General features: G+C 34.0%; 1 protein-coding gene across 4 annotated transcripts in view; it reads left to right on the top strand.

Annotated features, from left to right (window-relative positions):
* MTBP (MDM2 binding protein) overlaps positions 1-21055 on the top strand; it is a 71139-nt gene that overhangs the window by 5622 nt on the left and 44462 nt on the right. For all 4 annotated transcript variants that reach the window (XM_054692005.1, XM_054692004.1, XM_037502205.2 and 1 more), the window contains exons 3-11: positions 245-318; positions 405-553; positions 2447-2505; positions 9820-9964; positions 11144-11261; positions 13392-13526; positions 14243-14337; positions 14989-15061; positions 20241-20358. In XM_054692005.1, the coding sequence (XP_054547980.1) occupies positions 245-318; positions 405-553; positions 2447-2505; positions 9820-9964; positions 11144-11261; positions 13392-13526; positions 14243-14337; positions 14989-15061; positions 20241-20358 (966 nt within the window). The remainder of the gene's footprint in view (positions 1-244; positions 319-404; positions 554-2446; positions 2506-9819; positions 9965-11143; positions 11262-13391; positions 13527-14242; positions 14338-14988; positions 15062-20240; positions 20359-21055) is intronic.

Raw genomic sequence — 21055 nt, 5'->3', positions numbered from 1 at the left:
CACACTAAATATATAAATAAATATACAAAAAAATTATACACACAATATGTATGATATGTCATATAACTAAATAGTACATGGCATAATATATAATATATAAAAGCATAATAGCTTATAATATAGTATGTATTTGTATAAAACTTGCAACTTTATAGGTCAATATTATGAAATTTTGTAAGTGTGTGTGCTATATACCTGCTTACTTGCTAAACCTTTCTTCTAATAATGTAATTTTGTTTTCAAGCTTGTTCGGTGGGTGGTATACCTGGTTCCAAGAAATGGTTCTTTGCAGTGCAGGCAATTTTTGGATTTTATCAGGTAATATAAATTGTTATTAGTGAATGTCTTTGTTGATATAAATAATTACATGAACCCATACTTAATGCAATATTTTGCTATATTAGTTTTGTAGTTCTGACTGGGAAGAGATACATTTTGATACAGAAAAAGATGAAATTGAAGATCTTCTTCAAACAAATATTGAAGAATATTTGAGTACTGTTGAGTGTTTTGAAGAAGAGGACAATAGCAGGGAATCAGTATCCTTGACTGAGTATGTTTACATGTGTTTTATGTATCTTTAAACTACTTAACATGAGATAGTATTTTACCCATGAGAGTGAAAATTTGATATTTTAGTGGCTATGGTAATTTCAGTTAAGTAAACTTTTTATTTTAGAAGAAGACATTAGGTGATTAGGGCATTTATTCATGCTATTTTGGTCTTTGTTTTTAATTGAAGTATAATTGACATACAGCATGATTTTTGGTTCAAGTATACAACATAATAAATTGACATTATCTACTTACTATCTTTTCTTAGACCCTTTAAAATTTGGACTATGATAATAGTTCTCATGCTATCCATTGTGCATCTCCTTATTTATTTTGTAACTGAAAGTTTGTATCTCTTCTTTATAATTTTTTTTTAAAGATTTATTTATTCATACAATAACTGGGGTGCAGGCTAGAGATGCGAGGGTTGAGAGGATTCACCAGACACAGAGTGGGAGCAGAACAGGCAGCTCTACTGAAATACACTGCTGAGGGGAGCAGCGGGCGAGACAGGAGAGGTCTGCTGCGCCATGTGGGTCAGTTCCCTGAACTGGGATCCAACTTATGTGGCAGTGGCTGGTAATAGCTTGATAGTACTGAGACTTTAACCCTCTGCACCACCAGGGAGGCCCAATTTTGTATCTCTTGATCACAGTAAGAATTAGGATTCAAACCAAGATAATTTTACTTTGCTATTTGAGTCAGAAACGTGATTTCTTCAATTTTTGTATATCTTTAGCATTTCAGACCCCTTTAAAATCTATAGGGTTTCTGAGGGACATATAGATTTAGGTTTTGTTAGGATTATTGTACTATATATGTTAATCCAGGTGATGTAAATTGTGAATTTTTTTTTCTTTATGAAATATCCTGACTTACAGTTAATAACTTTCATTTTAATCTTCCTTAATATTTCATTGTAAAAGATACTTTTATGTTAGTGTCCACATATTTTAATATTTCTATAAATTGCTGTAAACTTGAAAAATTTTCCTTTTTCTATTTTCAAATCTGTTTGTTTTGACTAATGGAGGGAGACATTGTAGACCTGAGGGAAACGCGTTTAGCCAGGGGATAGTAGAGGTAGTCTATAATTTTATGCTGTTTTGCTTGTCATGTCACATCTCTGGTCCTTTATTTTGTCATCCTTAAAATGTCAAGATCCTTACAGGAGATTTTTTTCAGGAGCTTTTCAGTCTTAGAGCAGAGTTATCATTCTGTGTTTTTCTACTATTAAAAAATGATGAATGTAAAAGTAAATATTTCTAGTAAGTGGTCTAATAATTATTTCCACAAGAGGGAGCTTGAAAACTATACCATAAGACACATTAAGTTTTTTAGACATTCGAAGGTTTATAATAAGGGATTTAAATAGCTTTATGCAATGTAATAAATTATTTTGAGAAAATTTCATTATTTGGGTAAAACAAGTAGATTCTGAAGAATTAGAGTAGGACATAATATTTTCTAATCAGGGCTGTTGTATGCCATTCAGAGAAAATCACTATCTTTATTGAATACTTAGCAGTACCCGACTTTTAAATTTTAGTCTATTTGTAAGATTTATATTTAATATACTAAATGGAATATAGTGAGTGTCTTTTCTTTTTTGTTACTGTTGTTTGCTTTTGCGTGTAGCCAAAAAATTGGACTGAAGGTTTCATTCCTGCCTTTCACTCCTACTTATTAAGTGATTTTAAACAAATTATTTAGTAGGAGTGATGGTGATAATATTGTAGTGATTCATGGGATTGTTATGAAGATTAAATGAAATAGTATGTCTAATACGTAACAGGGTCTGACATATAGATCCATTTAATTAGTGTTACCGATTATGATTATATGTAATGTGTATGTGTGGCTTTCTTCTCTAACTTACTTTTTATTTTAGGCTATATGAAGAATCTGCAGAAAATTTGCATCAGTTATCAGACAAACTTCCTGCTCCTGGTAATATTTTATGACAGCTTTCAGCAATTTGTACCTTATATTTTCTCTAAATTTAATCTTTATGCTTGAGTTCTCACTTCTAATTTTCAACTTAAGAATGAAACATAATTTCTTAATAGAAATTGATACAAAACATTTTCTTTTTTTTAAAGATTTTTTTCTCTCTCTCTCTCTCTCTTTTTATTTTTATATTCCCCATACAATTGCAACCCCCTTATTTTGACCCCAATCCCTCCCCTCCCCGCCCCCCACCCCCCAGATAGTGTCTCTGGTTCATAGTTTTTTGTTGATTTTGATTTTTACTTTCTTATAGTTATTCTTTTTCCTGGTCCCTTATTTAAGTTTTCTAGATTCCTGCTATGAGTGAGACCTTCCGGTATTTTTCTTTTTCTTTCTGGCATATTTTGCTGAGCATCCCTTCCAGCACCATTCATGTTGCTGCAAATTGCATGTGTTTATCTTTTTTGAATGCTGAGTAATATTCCATGGTGTATATGTACCACATCTTCTGGATCCAGTCATCTATTTTTGGGCATTTGGGCTGTTTCCAAAGCTTAGCTATTGAAAACAGTGCTGCTATAAACATAGGGGTGCAGGTGTTCTTTGGAATTGATGTTTCTGTGTCCTTTGGGTAAATACCTAGGTGTGGAATTGCTGGATCATATGGAAGCTCTGTTTAGTAGGTCCAGAAATCTCCACACAGCTCTCCATAGTGGTTGGACCAGTTTGCACTCCCACCAGCAGTGCAGGAGAGTTCCTTTTTCTCTACAACCTCGCCAACATTTGCTGTTGCTAGTTTTTTTAATATGTGCCATTCTCACTGGTGTCAGATGGTATCTCATGGTAGTTTTGATTTGCATTTCTCTGATTACAAGTGATGTTGAACATTTTTCATATGCCTGTTGGCCATTTGCATTTCCTCTTCAGAGAAGTTTCTTTTTAGCTCTTCTGCCCGTTTATTGACTGGATTATTTTCTTTGTTTTTGTTGACTCTCATCAGCTCTTTGTAGATTTTTGTGATCAGTCCTTTATCATTAGTGTTGTGTGCAAAAATGTTCTCCCACTCGGTGGGGTTTCTCTTTATTTTGGTTATTGTCTCTTTTGCTGTGCAGAAGCTCTTTAATTTGATGTAGTCCCAGCTGTTTATCTTTGCCTTCAGTATCACTGCTTTGGGTGATGTGTCTGTAAAGATGTCTTTGATGTGCATATCACGTAGTGTTTCGCTTATATTTCCTTCTATGTATTTTATGGTTTCAGGTCTTATGTCTAGTTCTTTAATCCATTTTGAGTTGATTTTTGTGTATGGTGTGAGGTAGTGGTCAAGCCTCATTCTTTTGTGTGTAGCGACCCAGTTTTCCCAGCACCATTTATTGAACAAACTTTCTTTGCTCCAATGCATAGTCTTTGCTCCTTTGTCAAAGATTAGTTGACCATAAATCTGTGGGTTTATTTCTGGATTTTCTATTCGATTCCATTGGTCTGTGTGTCTGTTCTTGTTCCAATACCATGCAGTTTTGATGATTATGGCTTTGTAGTATAGTTTGAAGTCTGGGCGTGTAATGCCTCCATTCCCTTCTTTTTTTTTCAGGAGAGCTTTGGCTATACGGGATTTTTGGTGATTCCATATGAATTTCATCAATAATTATTCTATTTCTTTGAAGAATGACATTGAGATTTTTATTGGAATGGCATTGAATCTGTATATTGCTTTTGGTAGGATGGCCATTTTAATAATGTTTATTCTTCCAATCCATGAGCAGGGGATGTCTTTCCATTTCTTTGTGTCTTCTTCTATTTCTTTTAACAGTGTTTTATAGTTTTCTTTGTATAGGTCCTTTACCTCTTTGTTAGATTTATTCCCAAATATTTGATTTTTTTTGTTTCGATAATAAAAGGGATTTTTTTTTTATTTCTTCTTCAGATTTATTGTTTGTGTATGGGAAGGCTACTGACTTTTGCGTGTTGATTTTGTATCCTGCCACTTTACTGAACTGATTGATTAGTTGAATTAGTTTTTCTGTGGAGTTTTTGGGGTTCTCTATGTATATTATCGTATCATCTGCAAATAGTGATAGTTTGACCTCTTCTTTTCCTATTTGGATTCCTTGTATGTCTTTCTCTTGTCTTATTGCTCTGGCTAGGACTTCCAGTATTATATTGAAAAGCAGTGGTGAGAGTGGACATCCTTGTCTTGTTCCAGATGTTAATGGAATTGCTTTCAGCTTTTCACCATTGAGAATGATACTGGCTGTTGGCTTGTCATAGATGGCCTTTATGATGTTAAGGTGTGTTCCTTGTATCCCAAGAATTTCAAGGGCTTTTATCATGAATGGGTGTTGCACTTTGTCGAAAGCTTTCTCAGCATCTATTGATATTATCATATGGTTTTTATATTTCTTTTTGTTGATGTGTTGGATAACGTTGATTGATTTTCGGATGTTAAACCATCCTTGTGTCCCTGGAATGATTCCTACTTGGTCGTGGTGAATTATCTTATGGATACATTGTTGGATTCTGATAGCTAAAATTTTATTGAGGATTTTTGCATCAGTGTTCATTAGGGAGACTGGCCTGTAGTTTTCCTTTTTTGTGTTGTCCTTGTTCGGTTTTGGTATTAGTGTAATGTTGGCTTCATAGAACGTGTTTGGTATTATCCCTTCTTTCTCAATTTTTTTGGAAGAGTTTGTGAAAGATAGGCACTAATTCGTCTCTGAATGTTTGGTAGAATTCATTTGTATTTTTTTTTTTTTGTTTTTTTTTTTTTTTTTTTGTTTTTGTTTTTTTTTTTATAGAGGCATGTTTTATTTGTTTGTTTTGTTTATACATGCACTGGGTACAGTCAGAAGTGCGGGAGGGTGAGAGAATTCACCAGAGCCAGAGCGGGGAGCAGAGCAGGCAGAAGGACCGAAGTACACTGCTGAGGGGAGCAGCGGGCGGCAGGAGAGGTCTGCGCGCCATGTGGGACCCTCCTCCGGTGGCCGGGGAGCAGCCGGGGATCGAACCAGCGCCCCAGAGGCTGCGGGCAGCTTCGCAACCCAGCGCTCAACCGCTGCGCCACCGGGGAGGCCCAGAATTCATTTGTAAATCCATCAGGTCCTGGGCTTTTGTTTTTCGGGAGGTTTTTGATTACCATTTCAATTTCGCTGCCTGTAATTGGTCTGTTTAGGTATTCTATTTCTTCTTTATCTAGCTTTGGGTGATTGTAGAGTTGTAGGAATTTGTCCATCTCCTCTTGATTGTTGAACTTGTTTCCATATAACTGTTCATAGTAGTTACTGATTATTCTTTTGATTTCTGCTGTGTCCGTTGTGATTTCTCCTCTTTCATATGATCCTGTTTATTTGTGCTTTCTCCCTTTTTTCCTTTGTGAACCTGGCTAGGGGTTTGTCTATTTTATTTATTTTTTCAAAGAACCAGCTCTTGGTTTCATTGATCTTTTGGATTGTTTTTTTAGTTTCGATTTCATTTATTTCTGCTTTGGTTTTTATTATTTCTTTTCTTCTACTGGTTTTGGGGTTTTTTTTTTGTTGTTGTTCTTTTTCTAGATCTTTGAGCTTCGAGATTAGGTTGTTTCTTTGAGTTCTTTCTTGTTTCTTGATGTGAGCCTCTATTGCTGTATATTTTCCTCTTATAGTAATAAGAGGAAAGAGCTTTTGCTGCATCCCATACATTTAGGAAATTGGTGTCCTCCTTGTCATTCAATTCAAAGAATTTTTTAATTTCTTCTTTGATCTCCTCGTTAGTCCAGTGGTCTTCCAGAAGTGTGGTTTTCAATCTCCATGAAGTAAGAGAGTTCCTTGCCTTCTTTTTGTGGTTTATTTCTAGTTTGATGCCTTCATGGTCAGAAAAGATGGTTGGTATGATTTCAATCTTGGTGTATCTGTTGATTTTTGTCTTGTGTCCCAGTATGTGATCAATCCTGGAGAATGATCCGTGTGCACTTGAGAAAAATGTGTATTCAGATTTTTTGGGGGTTTAGTGTTCTGTAGATGTCTGTTAAGCCCAAGCGCTCTAGATCCTTATTTAGAGCTTTATTGTCTTTACTTATTTTTTGTCTCGTTGATCTATCCATTGTTGATAGTGGTGTGTTGAAGTCTCCCACTACGTATGTGTTTTCTCTGATGTCTGTTTTCAGAGATGGCAATAGTTGTCTGATATATTTTGGTGCTCCTTCGTTTGGTGAATATATGTTAATGAGTGTTATTTCTTCTTGAAGTATTGTCCCCTTGATCATAGTGTAGTGACCGTTGGGGTGTCTTTTTATCTTTTTGAGTTTGAAATCTGTTTTATCTGTTATATGTATAGCTGTTCCTGCTTTCTTTTTGGTCCGTTTGCTTGTAGAATTGTTTTCCATCCTTAACTTTGAGTCTGTTTTTGTCTTCTGTAGCTAAATGTGTTTCCTGGAGACAGCAAAAGGTTGGATTTTGTTTCTTAATCCAGCCTGCGACTCTGTCTTTTTATTGAAGAGTTTAGTCCATTTACATTTAGAGTTAATATTGGTATGTTAACATCTGTATTTGCCATTGTGTTTGTCTTTCCTTTGATTTTATTTATTTATTCTTTTAATAACTTTTTTTTTTTTCTTGACCTTCTTTTGTTGTTATTCGTCCCTCTGAGGTCCTGGCTTTAGGACTCCTTGTAGTATTTTTTGGAGTGGGGGTTTAGTCATAATGAAATTCCAGAGTTCTGTTTGTCTGGGAAGGTCCTTATTCTTTCTTCATAGAGGAAGGAGAGCTTTGCGGGATAGAGTATTCTTGGCTGGCATCTGTTTTCTTGGAGTCTGTTGACTATGTCCCTCCACTCTCTCCTTGCCCGTAGTGTTTCTTCGGAGAAGTCAGATGTCAGCCTGATTGGTTTTCCTTTGAATGTTATCTGTTTCTTCCCTCTTGTCAGCTTCATTATTTTTCCCTTGTCCTGGATTCTTGGGAGCTTTATTATGTGTCTTGCCTTATTTTTCCTTTCATTGTGGAAGTTTGGTGTTCTTCTTGCTTTTTGTATATCAATTTTCAGCTCCTTTTTCACGTTTGGGAAGTTCTCTTCAATTATCTCCTTGAATATTTTCTTTGTTCCTACATGTCTCTCTTCTCCTTCTGGGATTCCTATAACTCTTATATTTCCTTTCCTCATGGAGTCAGATAGTTCTCGAAGCCTTTCTTCAGTCTTTTTCCTTCGTTTTTCTGTTTTGGTTCTTTTTATTTCTGTGTCTTCAAGAGTACTTATTTGTTCTTCCATTTCATCTATTCTGCTTTCATTGCTTTTCCCAGAGTTCTTTAGCACCTCCATTAATTTTTTGATCTCCTGCATTTCTTTTACTTCCCTCTTTAGGGACTCAATTTCATTCTTCTGATCGTTGATTATTTTTCCCTTATCATTGTTTTCCTTTATGACTTCTGTCAGTTTTTTAATCATGGCAATTTTAAATTCTCTTTCTGGAAGGCTCAGAAGGACTTCCAAGTTACTGTCATTGCAATCTGGGGGGTGGTTTTCTTTTTGTGGTTTGCTTTTTTCCTGAGGTGTTGCTGGGTTGCATGTGGTTTTTCATCTCCCTACTGTCTGTTTTCTAATTTGCCGTATGCATTGGGACACTGTGTTGCTGGTACTGGCTGGCATCTTGGGTGAACTTCCCTGCTCACCTCTGGCTCTTCCAGGAGCCATCTGCCGGTTTCAAGCAGGTTTTACTGAAGCAAGGTCTCTGTTCTAAAAAGGCGACACGTGTTCACACTCCTCTGTGTGCCCTGTCTGCCCTGGCGGTGGGTTCAAGCCCCCCCTCTGGGCTGGGACTGCAGGCCAGATGGGCCTGGCATGGGCGAACTTCCCAGCTCACCACTGGCTTCTCCGGGAGCCTTCTGCCGGTTTCATGCAGTATTTACTGAAGAAATGTCCCTGTTCTAAAGTGGCGATGCGGGGACGCACTCCCTGCGTGCCCGGTCTACAAAACATTTTCTATTAGTACTTTATTAAAACATTATAGTAAGTACTCTTAATTGTTTTCATTTAGTTAGACAAAAATCAGAACTGAGCAAGCTAAATACCCATCTCTCTTTCCTGATTTAGTTTTGCTGAAAAAGAATACACTACATAGCATTCTTTTGTACCGTATGCACTCCAGGCAAAAGATCTTTAACCTAGATCATTTGGGCAACAATTCTTCTATCGTATGACATAACTATGCACATTGTCAAATAGAAAATCGTACAGTAAAAGTAGCTTTTTATTTACTTTTTTCTTTTCACCAAAACTCTCTTTTTCCTTTAATAATGGAAACCATATTTTATGAAATACTGTATCTTATTATTCTTAAAACTGTTTTTTTTTGCCTTAATCATTTTTGGTGGGACTCAGATAACTGGCATCCAAAGGTTGGTACAGTTTGCCATCAACAAATACATTTGAAGAGCTTTCCTTTCTGAATATGTTGATTATTGAAGGTCATTTATTAAGGCGGTATTTGTTGTGTTGACTATATGTCAAATACGGTATTAAGAGAGAAGCATACAGTGATGAGGGAAGCATACATGATTACCAGAAAGGACTTCATATCTCACAGTCTTCATATCTCACAGTCTAATCCTTATTTCAAAGCTCGGATTTTAGCACAATTGCTCCCATGTGGAAAGTAACTGAATATATTGCTAAATATATCATTTTTTAAAATGAAATGTGTCCATTTCAAAATATGCACTGAAGTACACTAAGTTGATATGGCAAATTGAAATATGTTCATTGTCAAATTTTTCTCTGGTTTTTGTTTCATTTTTGCTATTTCTGATCCTTCTGTAATTTATAATTTCATGGAATTTAAAGTTTTATGAAGTTATCTTCTTTCTCAGGAACCAATGATATTGTTAGTATAATTAAGTTTTCTAAATGTTTTATTGTTCTTTTAAAAGAGAAATAATTTATTTGAACTAACTCATTCCCTTTTGTATGCAAAATTAAGTATAAAAAATGTAATGAAATTGCACAGGTTTTTGTTTTTCCTCTGTTCATTACAATAGCATTGATGATTTCAAGAGTAATGTGTATAATTAACTACTGAAATAGAATTGGCAAGTAATTATGATATATAGTTCATTGTTTTATAGCATATGCTAGCTATTACAGGATAATATGACTTTAAATCAAATTGTGAACTTTTTAAAATTTTGTACTCCTAAAGATGTGTATTGTTTTGAAGAATTTAAAAAATGAAAGTTAAAATTGTCCTTGATCTTCTAAATAAACATAAAATGCAGGGTACTATTTTGTTCAGGGTACTGTTGAGACTTGTCAAACATCTTTGAAAAACTACAAAAATGTGTTTTCTCTTTCTAGGTAGAGCAATGATAGATATAATACTGTTGCTTTCTGACAAAAATCCCCCTAAATTGAAAGACTGTTTACCTGCTGTAGGAGCATTAAAACATTTGAGGGAATGGTATTCAGCAAAAATTACTATTGCAGGAAATCATTGTGAAATGTAAGTTTCTTGTTCATATTTGATAATAGTCTGTTTATTTTTACAATAACATACTATCTTGTTTGTAATAGACTCAGAATTTGAATTTTTTTTTTTTTTTTAGTGTGACAAGATAGTTTTGTCATACTGTGATTAGAGATTTCTCTATTAAGAATCTAGATTTTTTCTTATTTCCTACTTTATTTTTCAGATGCTTATGGTTTTAGTAAATATTAATGCTATTTTGTAACTACTATTGCACATAAATTCTTCAAATGTGTGTGCTTTTAAATTGGCTTATGTTGTTCATTGAGTATCACGATGATAACATGGGTGTGTGATGTCATACTTTTTTTGTTTTATGCACCGATATAGAAATATTTACTCTTGTGCTTTATAACATTTTCATAAGGATCAATTGTCTGTTCTAGTTCTAATCCTTAAGTAAGTATTCAAATTGAATTTATTAGCTTCATGATTTTTTTTTAATTCTACAACTATTGTTGCACAGTAACTTCATGCCAAACATAGCAATAGATGCTAGCAGACTAACGAAATACACTGCTGAGGGGAGCAGCGGGCACGGCAGGAGAGGTCTGCACACCATGTGGGACCCTCGCTGGTGACCAGGAATCAAAACTGGCACTGTAGAGGCTGCGGGCAGCTTTGCAGCCCAGCGCTCAACCACTGCACCACCAGGGGAGGCCTAGATGCTAGCTTCTTAAGGAAGTGAGAGTCAGTCTATTTCACTGACATACAGGGAGAAACAGGAGTGCAAATAGTCTTCGTAATATGTAATAACTGCTGTTATGGAATCCCATACAAAGCTGTGGGAACAATTTAGGAAAGCAGTTATTCTTATGATGGTAAGGAATCACATTGAGTCTTTGTATTAATGTTCGTCTCCATCTGGCACACGTAAGCCATATATAGTAAGACGAAGGTCTATTTCTCTATCTGTTGAATTAAAGGTAATTACTCTGCATTCATGAGAATGTTGGGATTAAATAAACATGTGATAGCAACTCAGAAGAGACTGACTTAATGGATGTTCTGTATTATTTAAAAAAGTAGTTAAAGTAGATAAAAGGGACAATATAAACTGCATTTTTACCTGTTAGGCTTTTATGTTAACTATAATCATTAAATCTAATTAAAATAAAATCCCTGCATTTAATTATCCTAATCTTTTATTTCTAGAAATTGTCAGAAAATTGCAGAATACCTGTCTGCTAATGTTATATCTACGGAAGATCTCAAACATGCTGTTGATTCAAAGGAATTATGGAGGGGAAAGATTCAGATATGGGAACGAAAAGTAAGTAGATTTCTCAGTTATCACAGTTTGCAAAGCAGACCTTTCAACTTTACTGACAACACATAATTTAAATAAATCTTAATGAAAATGTAATTATAAAGATGTTATAAAATAGTAATGTATATGTAGAATTTTCTGCAATAATACATGTTTTCTTTCGTGCTGATACAGTACTTGCAAGCCTTATATTGCCAACCAGCACCTCGTATATTTCTACTTCAACCAAAGAACTTAATTTTTTATTTGATTCAGTTTTAATTAAATTAAATTACCGTGATCATGTTTTGAACCTATGCAGTTCTGAATGTAATATACTTTTAAAATGTAGGATTTTGACATTAGTTGAGTGCATCTTATTTATCCAAGTTGCTTTATTTTATCACATTCTAAACCCTTGGAAGATGACTTAAAACATATTTTCTTACCTGTAATACTGTTTTAGGTGATCTGTGCCATCTGCCAACCTACTCTTTGATTTTGAACAATTTTATTTAACCTTACCAGTCCCCAGATTTCTCCAGTACAAGATGAAAATCTTAGATTTCATTATTTGAATCCTTCTAATCTCAATTTCAGTGAGATCCAATTCTACTTTGGAATTTATTTTCAAAAATGACTATGTTTGGTAGTTTTTATAGGTTGTGTCCATGTTGAAATAAGTGTTCTTGGTGTTTTATATAAATAAAACTAAAAAAAAACCAAAACAAGAAAGTTTCTTTTTTAAAAAAAGATTTATTTATTTATGCATACAAGAACTGGGGTACAGGCCAGAGGTGTGGGTGGTGAGCGGATTCACCAGAAACAGAGTAGGTAACAGAATAGGTAGATTGACAGAAATACACTGCTGAGGGGGGCAGCGGGCGAGACAGGAGAGGTCTGCTGCACCATGTGGGTAGCTCCCTGGCTGGGGATCGAACTCATGCTGCAGTGGCTGTGGACAGCTTCATAGGTTGTGTCCCAACCCCTTGAGCCTCCAGGTAGGCCCAATAAGAAAGTTTCTTAATGATTGTTTAGGGTCCGTGAAAGCATGACTAGTTTCTTGCATTTCTTCCTATAAAGGTTTATTATACTGATTACCATACTTTTCCCCTTTTCAATTCATCCTCAGTAATGACTTAATAAAACCTAAGACAATAGGAATTCATGTCACTGGATCCTTATTGTTGATTTATATGCTGACTCATTCTTTTCTTGGGAAAATTAAATACGCAGGTAAACTTCTGCCAGTACTTTTCTTGTACATAAAACATGTAGCCAACTAGAATGAATGTAAGTTGCAATTAGCTAGGAAAATTGCTTTTTGTATACCTTTTCTGAAACTGCATGTTTTCACACAATTAGTGGGAGAGTTTTTATGTGATTCTTTCAATCTTTTATGAATAGGGAATTCAATGTTCTTTTCTCCCCAGGATGCATTTAAAACTGGAAATCACTCTTTTGGGTAGAGAATAGCTTTTAGCCTAGAGGCACTGTAGTGATTTTAAAGATAGAGATTCTAACGTTAGATTGAGTGCATTAAAAACCCAACTCTCTTTCTTGCTAGTTTCGTGTGACATATTGGGTAATACTTAGTCTTGGTGCCACAGTTGTCATCATCTTTAAATAAAATTAACAGTACTTTCTATCTCACATGAGAATTATTATTATGAGGATTGATTTATTTAAACCACAAAGTACCCACTCAGTAAATGTTCATTATTATTGAGATTATTAGCACCACCACTACTATAGAAATTCATCTTTTCATCAACAATTTATACTGATAACAAACTGTATGAGAGGCACTGTTTTAAGAATATAGTGATGAATAAAACAGACAAGTTCTGCAAAACTTTCAGACTGGTTGGAAGCCAGATATTGAGCATATAAATGTAGAGGAGGTTATTTGGTTCTGTGGTTGCATGGAATGGGCTTAATATACTTTTGTGGGCTAGTGGAGGGCCAAGAAGTACTTTTATGGAAATGCATGTGTAAGTTAAAATAGGAAGGATGTGTGCATAAATGGAAGAACCATACTTCCATGAAGAATCAAACATACATTGACACATTTTTCTCCTAAATTTTACATTGTACTACTCTTTGTAACTTTATTTTTGGTATCTGTAACTGTTTTCTTGGCTTTTTTTTCAGTTTGGATTTGAAATTAGTTTCCCTGAATTTTGTTTAAAAGGAGTCACACCTAAGAATTTTAGTGCATCTAATTTAAATGCTTGCTTTCTTGCCCAAAAAACAATACCATCAAAGGATAAGAATAATTTGCCGAAGGTAATCTATGTTTAGCTTTTTATTTTGCATCTGTCATTCATGCATGTTTTTGTTCCTATAAGATATGTTTGAATGTTGAATTAACATTCCTAATATACATGTATAAGTATGCATGCTGATGTAACTTTTATTTTAATTATATGCTTAGTTAAATTATAGCATGGTATAGGTATAGAATGCTGGCAAAACTATAATTGTTTTACGTTTTTTAAAATAATGAAATGGTCATATTTTAGATTACTTTGGGCCTGAAACTACCTTTGTTTTAGACTTCACTGTGTGACCTTGCTAAGACTCACATTGGAGAGAATGTGATGTAATAGAAAGAGAACAGACTTTGCTATTAGCTAGATTCGGTTTTGAAACCTGACTCTGTCACCTGTGTGATATTGTTATCTTGGTAGATTGATTAACTCATTTGTAAAATGGAGATAATAATAGCACAATTATCTTGCAAAGTTAGTATGAGGATTAAATGAGCTAAGAGATATAATTTAAGAAGTATCTGTTGTTGTCCCACTTTTCTATATACTTATTTTTAAATGCAAGTAATTCTAAAGAAATTTTTGTCTGTTCTAGAGGATTAAATATTTGGTTTGCATGATATGAAATACCTGCTTTTAAAGATTCATTTTAAAGTTATAAACCATAATCACTATATGTTTACTTTCATTTATAATATTTAAGGTATTACCTAATTTTAATCTCTTTTCTAGGTTTTCCATTATTATGGCCCTGCTTTAGAATTTGTGCAGTTGATAAAGTTATCAGATCTACCCTCCTGCTATATGTCAGACATTGAATTTGAGTTGTATCCTTTCATTTACATGTTCATTTCATTTGTATGTTCATATTATATTACATTTTCTGTGTCAGACCGAGTGTTCCCTTACCACTTCACATTTAGATATTTGACCATGCTGGTTTTTAAAAAAATATATGATATTCAATACAGCTACAATTTTTATTTTTATTTTATTTTTTTAACGATTTATTTATTTATGCAAGCACTGGGTACAGTCAGAAGCGTGAGAGGGTGAGAGAATTCACCAGAGCCAGAGCGGGGAACAGAACAGGCAGACTGATGAAGTACACTGCTGAGGGGAGCAGTGGGTGGCAGGAGAGGTCTGTCGCACCATATGGGACCCTTTCTGGCAGCCGGGGATCGAACCAGCACTGCAGAGGCTGCGGGCAGCTTCACAGCCCAGCGCTCAAGTGCTGCGCCACTGGGGAGGCCCAGCTACAATTTTTAATTAAATGCATTTATGTACCTTGTGACTTGCAGAATCAAACTAATATCAGGGTATAGAATTGTGTCTAGTCATCATTTATTTTTAAAAGTTAGTTAATTGAGTTTTCTTTTATAGTCTTGGTTTTGAGATACATGATTTACTCATTTAAAGTAACAGTTGAGTGGCTTTAGTATGTTCCATTCCTTCAATTCTTTAACTCCTTAGTACAGAGGATTGACAAAAAACAATACCAAACAGAATTCTGTATTGTTGATGGAGCAGATTTCTTCTCTATGTGACAAGGTATAGAAAGTTATTTTTTTGTTGTTATTTTTAAACCTGACATGTACGAATATGTGAGAAAAGGGAATGTAGTTTTTAATCTGCTTTTCATGATGATTTGGCTTCTCTGATTTAATACAAGATTTTGTTTATAATTTGTAGTAGGATATTTTGGGCATTTCATAGTAACTCTAAAGTCTTCTGCAGACCTGAAGTGATGTTATGTTGTTAGAAGAGTTTCAGAAATATGCTTGATGACTGATAATTTTTTAAAATTGTAGAACACATTAGATTATTGTTAATCTACTCCTTTAACCTTTTTCATGTAGGAAAGGAGGTTAGAGGGAGAAAAATTTCTGAAGTTTTACTTTTTCTTTCTTCTAGTTATATTGAGGCTATTTATAGCTCTTTTAGTAGTTTTATGTACATGGATGATGATGTGATCAAATTAGTATATTTAAACATTTATTAAACTACACATAAAAATTTTAAGTGAAATTGTATAAGGTCAAGTACATTTTTAAGAAGAAAAACTAAGTTTACTTTTCTGTTTATTCAACTACTTTGTTTTTATGAAAATGATTTCTAACTCACAAAGTCTTCATTTACAATATTGCCAATATTTACTATTGGCAGTTACATTTTCTTACTGTTTTATCACCAAATTGATTATTATCAAACAGTTATTCAGGGAGGAAAATGATTATTTATAATTATAGTCCTTCCTTTCTGGCACTATAATCAAATCTTGATTTTAATTCTTTTGGAAAATTGATATAGTAAAGGGAATGATTTTCACCTCAAGTTGCTTGATGATATGGTAACTTAAAATTTTTACTTACTGCCTTTTTTCCCCATAAAAATGAATAGTCATATAAATAGTGTGCCAAAGTACTCATTTGAAGCAGTGGCATTTGATTGAGCAGCCTAGAGTATAATATTAACCTATGCATTCATCCTCTAAGAATACCAAATGTGCTAAATTTTTAAATTTAAACATTTGTCTTTTATTATTTATCCATCATATATCCTACTGTGTGCTAGGCACTGTAGTAGGTATTAGGGCTCCAAGCAGGAATTGTATGGATGAAGCCTCTGTCTTCATGGAACTTATATTTTGGTGGGAAAACTAGAAAATAAATAATAACTATGAAGAAAATAAACAAACTGAGATAGGAAGTAAGGAAGGAGGTAAGCATAGATTACTAAGAACATAGATCTACAGAAACGTGCATAGAAGTTTTCTGAAGTGGCATAGTTAAAAAAATGAAGAAAAAACACTGATAATTAAAACAATAAAATCGTTGTTATTTTTTAAAGATTTATTTATTTATATAAGAACTGGCGTAGAGGCCAGTTGTGTGGGAGGGTGAACTGGCACTGCATAGGCTGCAGACAGCTTCACAGGGCTGCTCTCAGCTGCCTGTGCCACCAGGTCCTAAAACTGTTCTAATTTTAACCCAAATAACTAAGTATTTTTCTGTGTGACCCTATCTAGTCTCCTAATCATTTGGCTTTGGGGGCCTCTTTATTCTAGGAATGAGAATATCATTTATCATAATCATCTCACTTGTCAAATGAGGGAGAAAATCTCAAGAAAATGTGTACTTTTAGAAACCTGGGTTTAAGTGCTAGCTCTGCTACTCACCGGTCTATAGCTTTTTAAATTGGAAATTGGAAATAATCCCTACTTTACCAATTTCAAGCAGTAATGAAAACCAAATTGGGGTATATTTTTTATAAACTGTAAAGTATGATATAAATGATAGTCGCTAACTAATTTTTAGTCTTGAAGTTTATGTGACTGAAAGATATTACATATGTGATAAGATTACTGAAATATTATAGAAACATTGAAGATTTATTTATTATTTATTTATTAGAAGAACTGGGGTGTAGGCCAGAGGTGCAGGATAGTGGTGGTAGTGAGAGAATTCACTGGAGACAGAGTGGGGAGCAGAATAGGCCGATCTATGAAATTACACTGCTGAGGGGAGCAGCGGGCGAGTTGAGAGGTCTGCCGCGCCATGTGGGTTAGCTCCCTGGCTGGGGATCCAACTCAGGCCTTACTGGTGATAGCACTGAGACTTAGCCCTTAGGCCACCAGGGAGCCCTGATACATTGAATTGTTAATAGAATTTTTAACAATTAGTTTTATTGATAACGTTTCAGGTCAAAATCAGACATAACGTATAATTTTTTAAAACATATAAAATGATTCTTTGTCTAGTTATTGAAGATAGGCTGCAGTAATTCTCTAAGGAAGCTAAACTATTGGTATCCACTAATATTGTAGTTTCAACTGTTTTGATCGAAATTTGTTGCACTATATTGTCATTTTTATTGCTTCTTAGAGAGTGATATAAAATATTACACTACATTTTATCAGCAAGGGGTATACATGGAACTTTATAAATACATTCCTACTTTGATGCAGCCAAAGAGATAAATTTTGGAAACATATAATTTCACCATTATATTTTTAAATGTGGAGATTTTACATTGGGTCGTGAGAGATGAAATTTGGAAACAAACATCGTAATTTATTATATTTTTAAATGTAGACATTTTACATTGGGTCATTGTTAGTTTTTTACATTTTTAAGGAAAATAGTTCCTTACATGCTAATTCCTTAAAATAGAGCCAGTGCTTTATAATTTGTTTTTCATTTGTCCAGCAATGTTGTTTTGTTTTTTGGACTGCCTGCTATGTGTGCCAGGCGCTTATTTCAAATATTGGAGAGAAAATAATGCACAGGGCTTCCCCTTTGGAAGCTTTCATAGAATATGAATTGCATTGATTTATGTAATCCTAAGTCAAGTTCTGAGCTTAAAAAAAAATGATTAGCTCTAGTATAGATAGATAAATGCCTCTCGGAGTAAGTTTATTGCATTAGAAAAAGACAAGCTGTGTTGACATGCTATCTGCTGATCATGTGCCAGGAAATGTTTTTCTCAAAGAGAGTAGCAAAGCTGGAAGCATGATTGCCATAGTGACTGCTTATCGAAAATGATGTCCACTGTAAAGATTAAGGGTTTGAAACTGAGGTTTGTGGTTTCATTTGACTTAAATTCTGGAGACAGAGTGATAACTTAAAAGGGTAAGTCTTGGAGTCTATCTAATGATTAAGGTCTGAGTGAGAATAAGTTATCAAAATTCAAGTTTGATAGGAATGCAATAGAAGCAATTGATGTAAATTTATTTTGCAGGGAATTATAGTTTATTTGTAGCAAATATTTAATCGAATGTAGGCACTTTGAAAAAAGTGACCACTTGTTTGCCTGTGATGGGTTTGGGTACATTTATATCAGACTTTAAGCATGAACTGCTTTAAGCTTCTCTAAATTGTAATCTATAACTGTAATAACAGCAGTTATAGAATTGTCAAACTATCACTCAGCCCTGATCTGGCATAGTCACACTACAGCTCAGTGTGCTCTTTGGGCTATGCAGTAGTGTCATGAAACTTGGGCTATGAAGTCTCATTTATGCTAGAAAGAACTAATATTTAATATTTAAAAAATTAAACATCTCTCTTTCATGCTAAATGATTATTTTTCCATTGCTAAATTTTTTTGCTTTCTTTTTTCATTTTTTTAAATTTTATATATTTTTACATCATTTTTCATTTTTGCACAGTGTATGCATTTTCATGTTGGTTATAGTCCCCCAACTCCCTTTTTTTAATCTTACTCCCCCACTTCCTACCTCCACCCCGGTAGTGTGTCTTTGGTTTATAGTTGCTTGTTGATTTTGATTTTTACTTTAGTATAATTAGTCTTTTTCCTGGTCCATTATTTAGGTTTTCTAAATTCCTGCTATGAGTGAGACCATACGGTATATTTTTTTTCTTTCTGGCTTATTTCTCTGAGCATGATCCCTTCCAGCACCATCCATGTTGCTGCAAATTGTATGAGTTTATCTTTTTTGATTGCTGAGTAATATTCCATTGTGTATATGTACCACATCTTCTTGATCCAGTCATCTATTTTTGGGCATTTAGGTTGTTTCCATAGCTTACCTATTGTAAATAGTGCTGTGATAAACATAGGGGTGCAGGTGCCTTTTTGAATTAATGTTTCTGTGTCCTTTGGGTAAATACCTAGGAGTGGAATTGCTGGATCATATGGAAGCTCCATCTTTCATTGCTAAATATTTTTGTTGATATTGTCTAACACTTGACTACATACAATACAATTAGACTTCTATTAAAAGAGGTTTTAGCTGTAATAATAAGGAAATATAGGTATATTTAATTTTACCCTCATTTTGTTCCTGATATACTTATTTTCATATATGATAATTAGGTGTATATGAGTAAAAGTAGTAAATAGCAATATTAAGTATAACTGAGCGTTTTATATTTTATAAACTATTTTTTATAAACTGAGTATTTTATATTATATATATATGTAACCCATTCATCTATATAGAAAAATAGAAGGTGATTTTGCATTAGATTTGACATCTATGGCATATGCTTTGCCTTAAAAAGGGGAAAAAAATATTTGTTGGGATGTGCTGATTGTTGTAGCTTACATTTTTAAAATAGCAGGCAAAATAGAGTTTCAGAGTTAGTTTGTTTTATTCACTGTTTAATCAAATTGAGAATTTGCTTAAATATAATACGATGGTTTTGAGAGACCAAATATTTAATAAATATCTATATGCCTAGCCCTGGGAATACAAAGATGAATAAGTGGAATTGCTCATTAATCAGTAATTGCTATATGTTTTCTGGCAGATGATTCATTGATTTATTTGCAATTTATACCTGTTAACATTAAATCTCTGATGTTTAGGAATAAACGTCTTGAAATTACCTTCAGATACATTCTTATTTTGAAACCAGAACAATAATCCATCCAATCAAAAGATTATGAAATTATGACTAGGTATGACATAATCTTTTGATGGTAGAACTTCTGTCTTCTCATTGGTTTCTAGACATACAAAGAAATTATACCCACAACCAGAACTTCTAGCAAATATTATAATGAGCAAAATTTTCAGAGTCCTGTGTCTCAGTAAAAAAGGGACACCTATAATTTTCAGTGACTCTCTTTGTTTGTTTGTATTTGTTTTAAGGGGAGGTGGGAGTTCTTGTTACTTTAGTTTTCATAGTGGAGTTGTTGGGAAAGAGTATATTAGAGTTATTCTCAGTATGCAGTTGCTAAAAACATGCTCTGTCATGTCCAGGTTGGTGCTCTTTTTGTACTGCCATGTACTGTTAGTAACGTACCTACCCCACCTCCCAGCCAACTCAGTTCAAGAAAATGGAAGGAGTATATAGCTAAAAAGCCCAGGACATTTAGTGGTAAGTAATAAATCTTTAAATTATTTAATGGCACAACATAAAGTACTTACTAAATTTGAAGTGGAGATAACATTTCTTTATGAATAAAAGAGTATTTCATTCTATTAATACTGATAAAAGGATCTGCATCGTAGGTCTTTTTCTACCAGTGTATTGTAACATCAAGTTTATACAACTTTATTCATTAAGAATATCACTGATGTAAAGGAAACTTTTTGGTATTATATAGTTAATAATATTGGACATGAGTTTCTTACAATATTTCAGAAATTTTGTGAGAACAAAGTGTTAATTTATTATGTAGTACATTAAATAAGCAAATTTGTGATTGCAGTTTTCTGAAGATATTAGTAGAATGTAGCAGCTTAACAATGTGCTATGTAGTGTTGTGAATACTTTAGAAATATTGATTCATCTAATCATTGCTATAACCCCATAAACTTTTTTTTTATTTTTTTCAATCTTTTTTTTAAAGATTGATTTATTTATACAAGCACTGGGTACAGTCAGAAGCACGGGAGGGTGAGAGAATTCACCAGAGCCAGAATGGGGAACAGAACAGGCAGACGGACGAAATACACTGCTGAGGGGAGCAGTGGGCGTGGCAGGAGCAGTTTGTTGTGCCATGTGCGACCCTCGCCGGATTGGCTATGTGCAGAGGCTGTGGGCAGCTTCGCAGCCCAGCACTCAACCACTG

Source organism: Talpa occidentalis, unplaced genomic scaffold (genome assembly GCF_014898055.3).
Source record: "Talpa occidentalis isolate TD23 unplaced genomic scaffold, MPIMG_talOcc4v2.1, whole genome shotgun sequence".
Taxonomy (NCBI): Eukaryota; Metazoa; Chordata; class Mammalia; order Eulipotyphla; family Talpidae; genus Talpa; species Talpa occidentalis.
The sequence above is the reverse complement of the archived record's forward strand: the minus strand, read 5'-3'. Positions and strand labels throughout refer to the sequence as shown.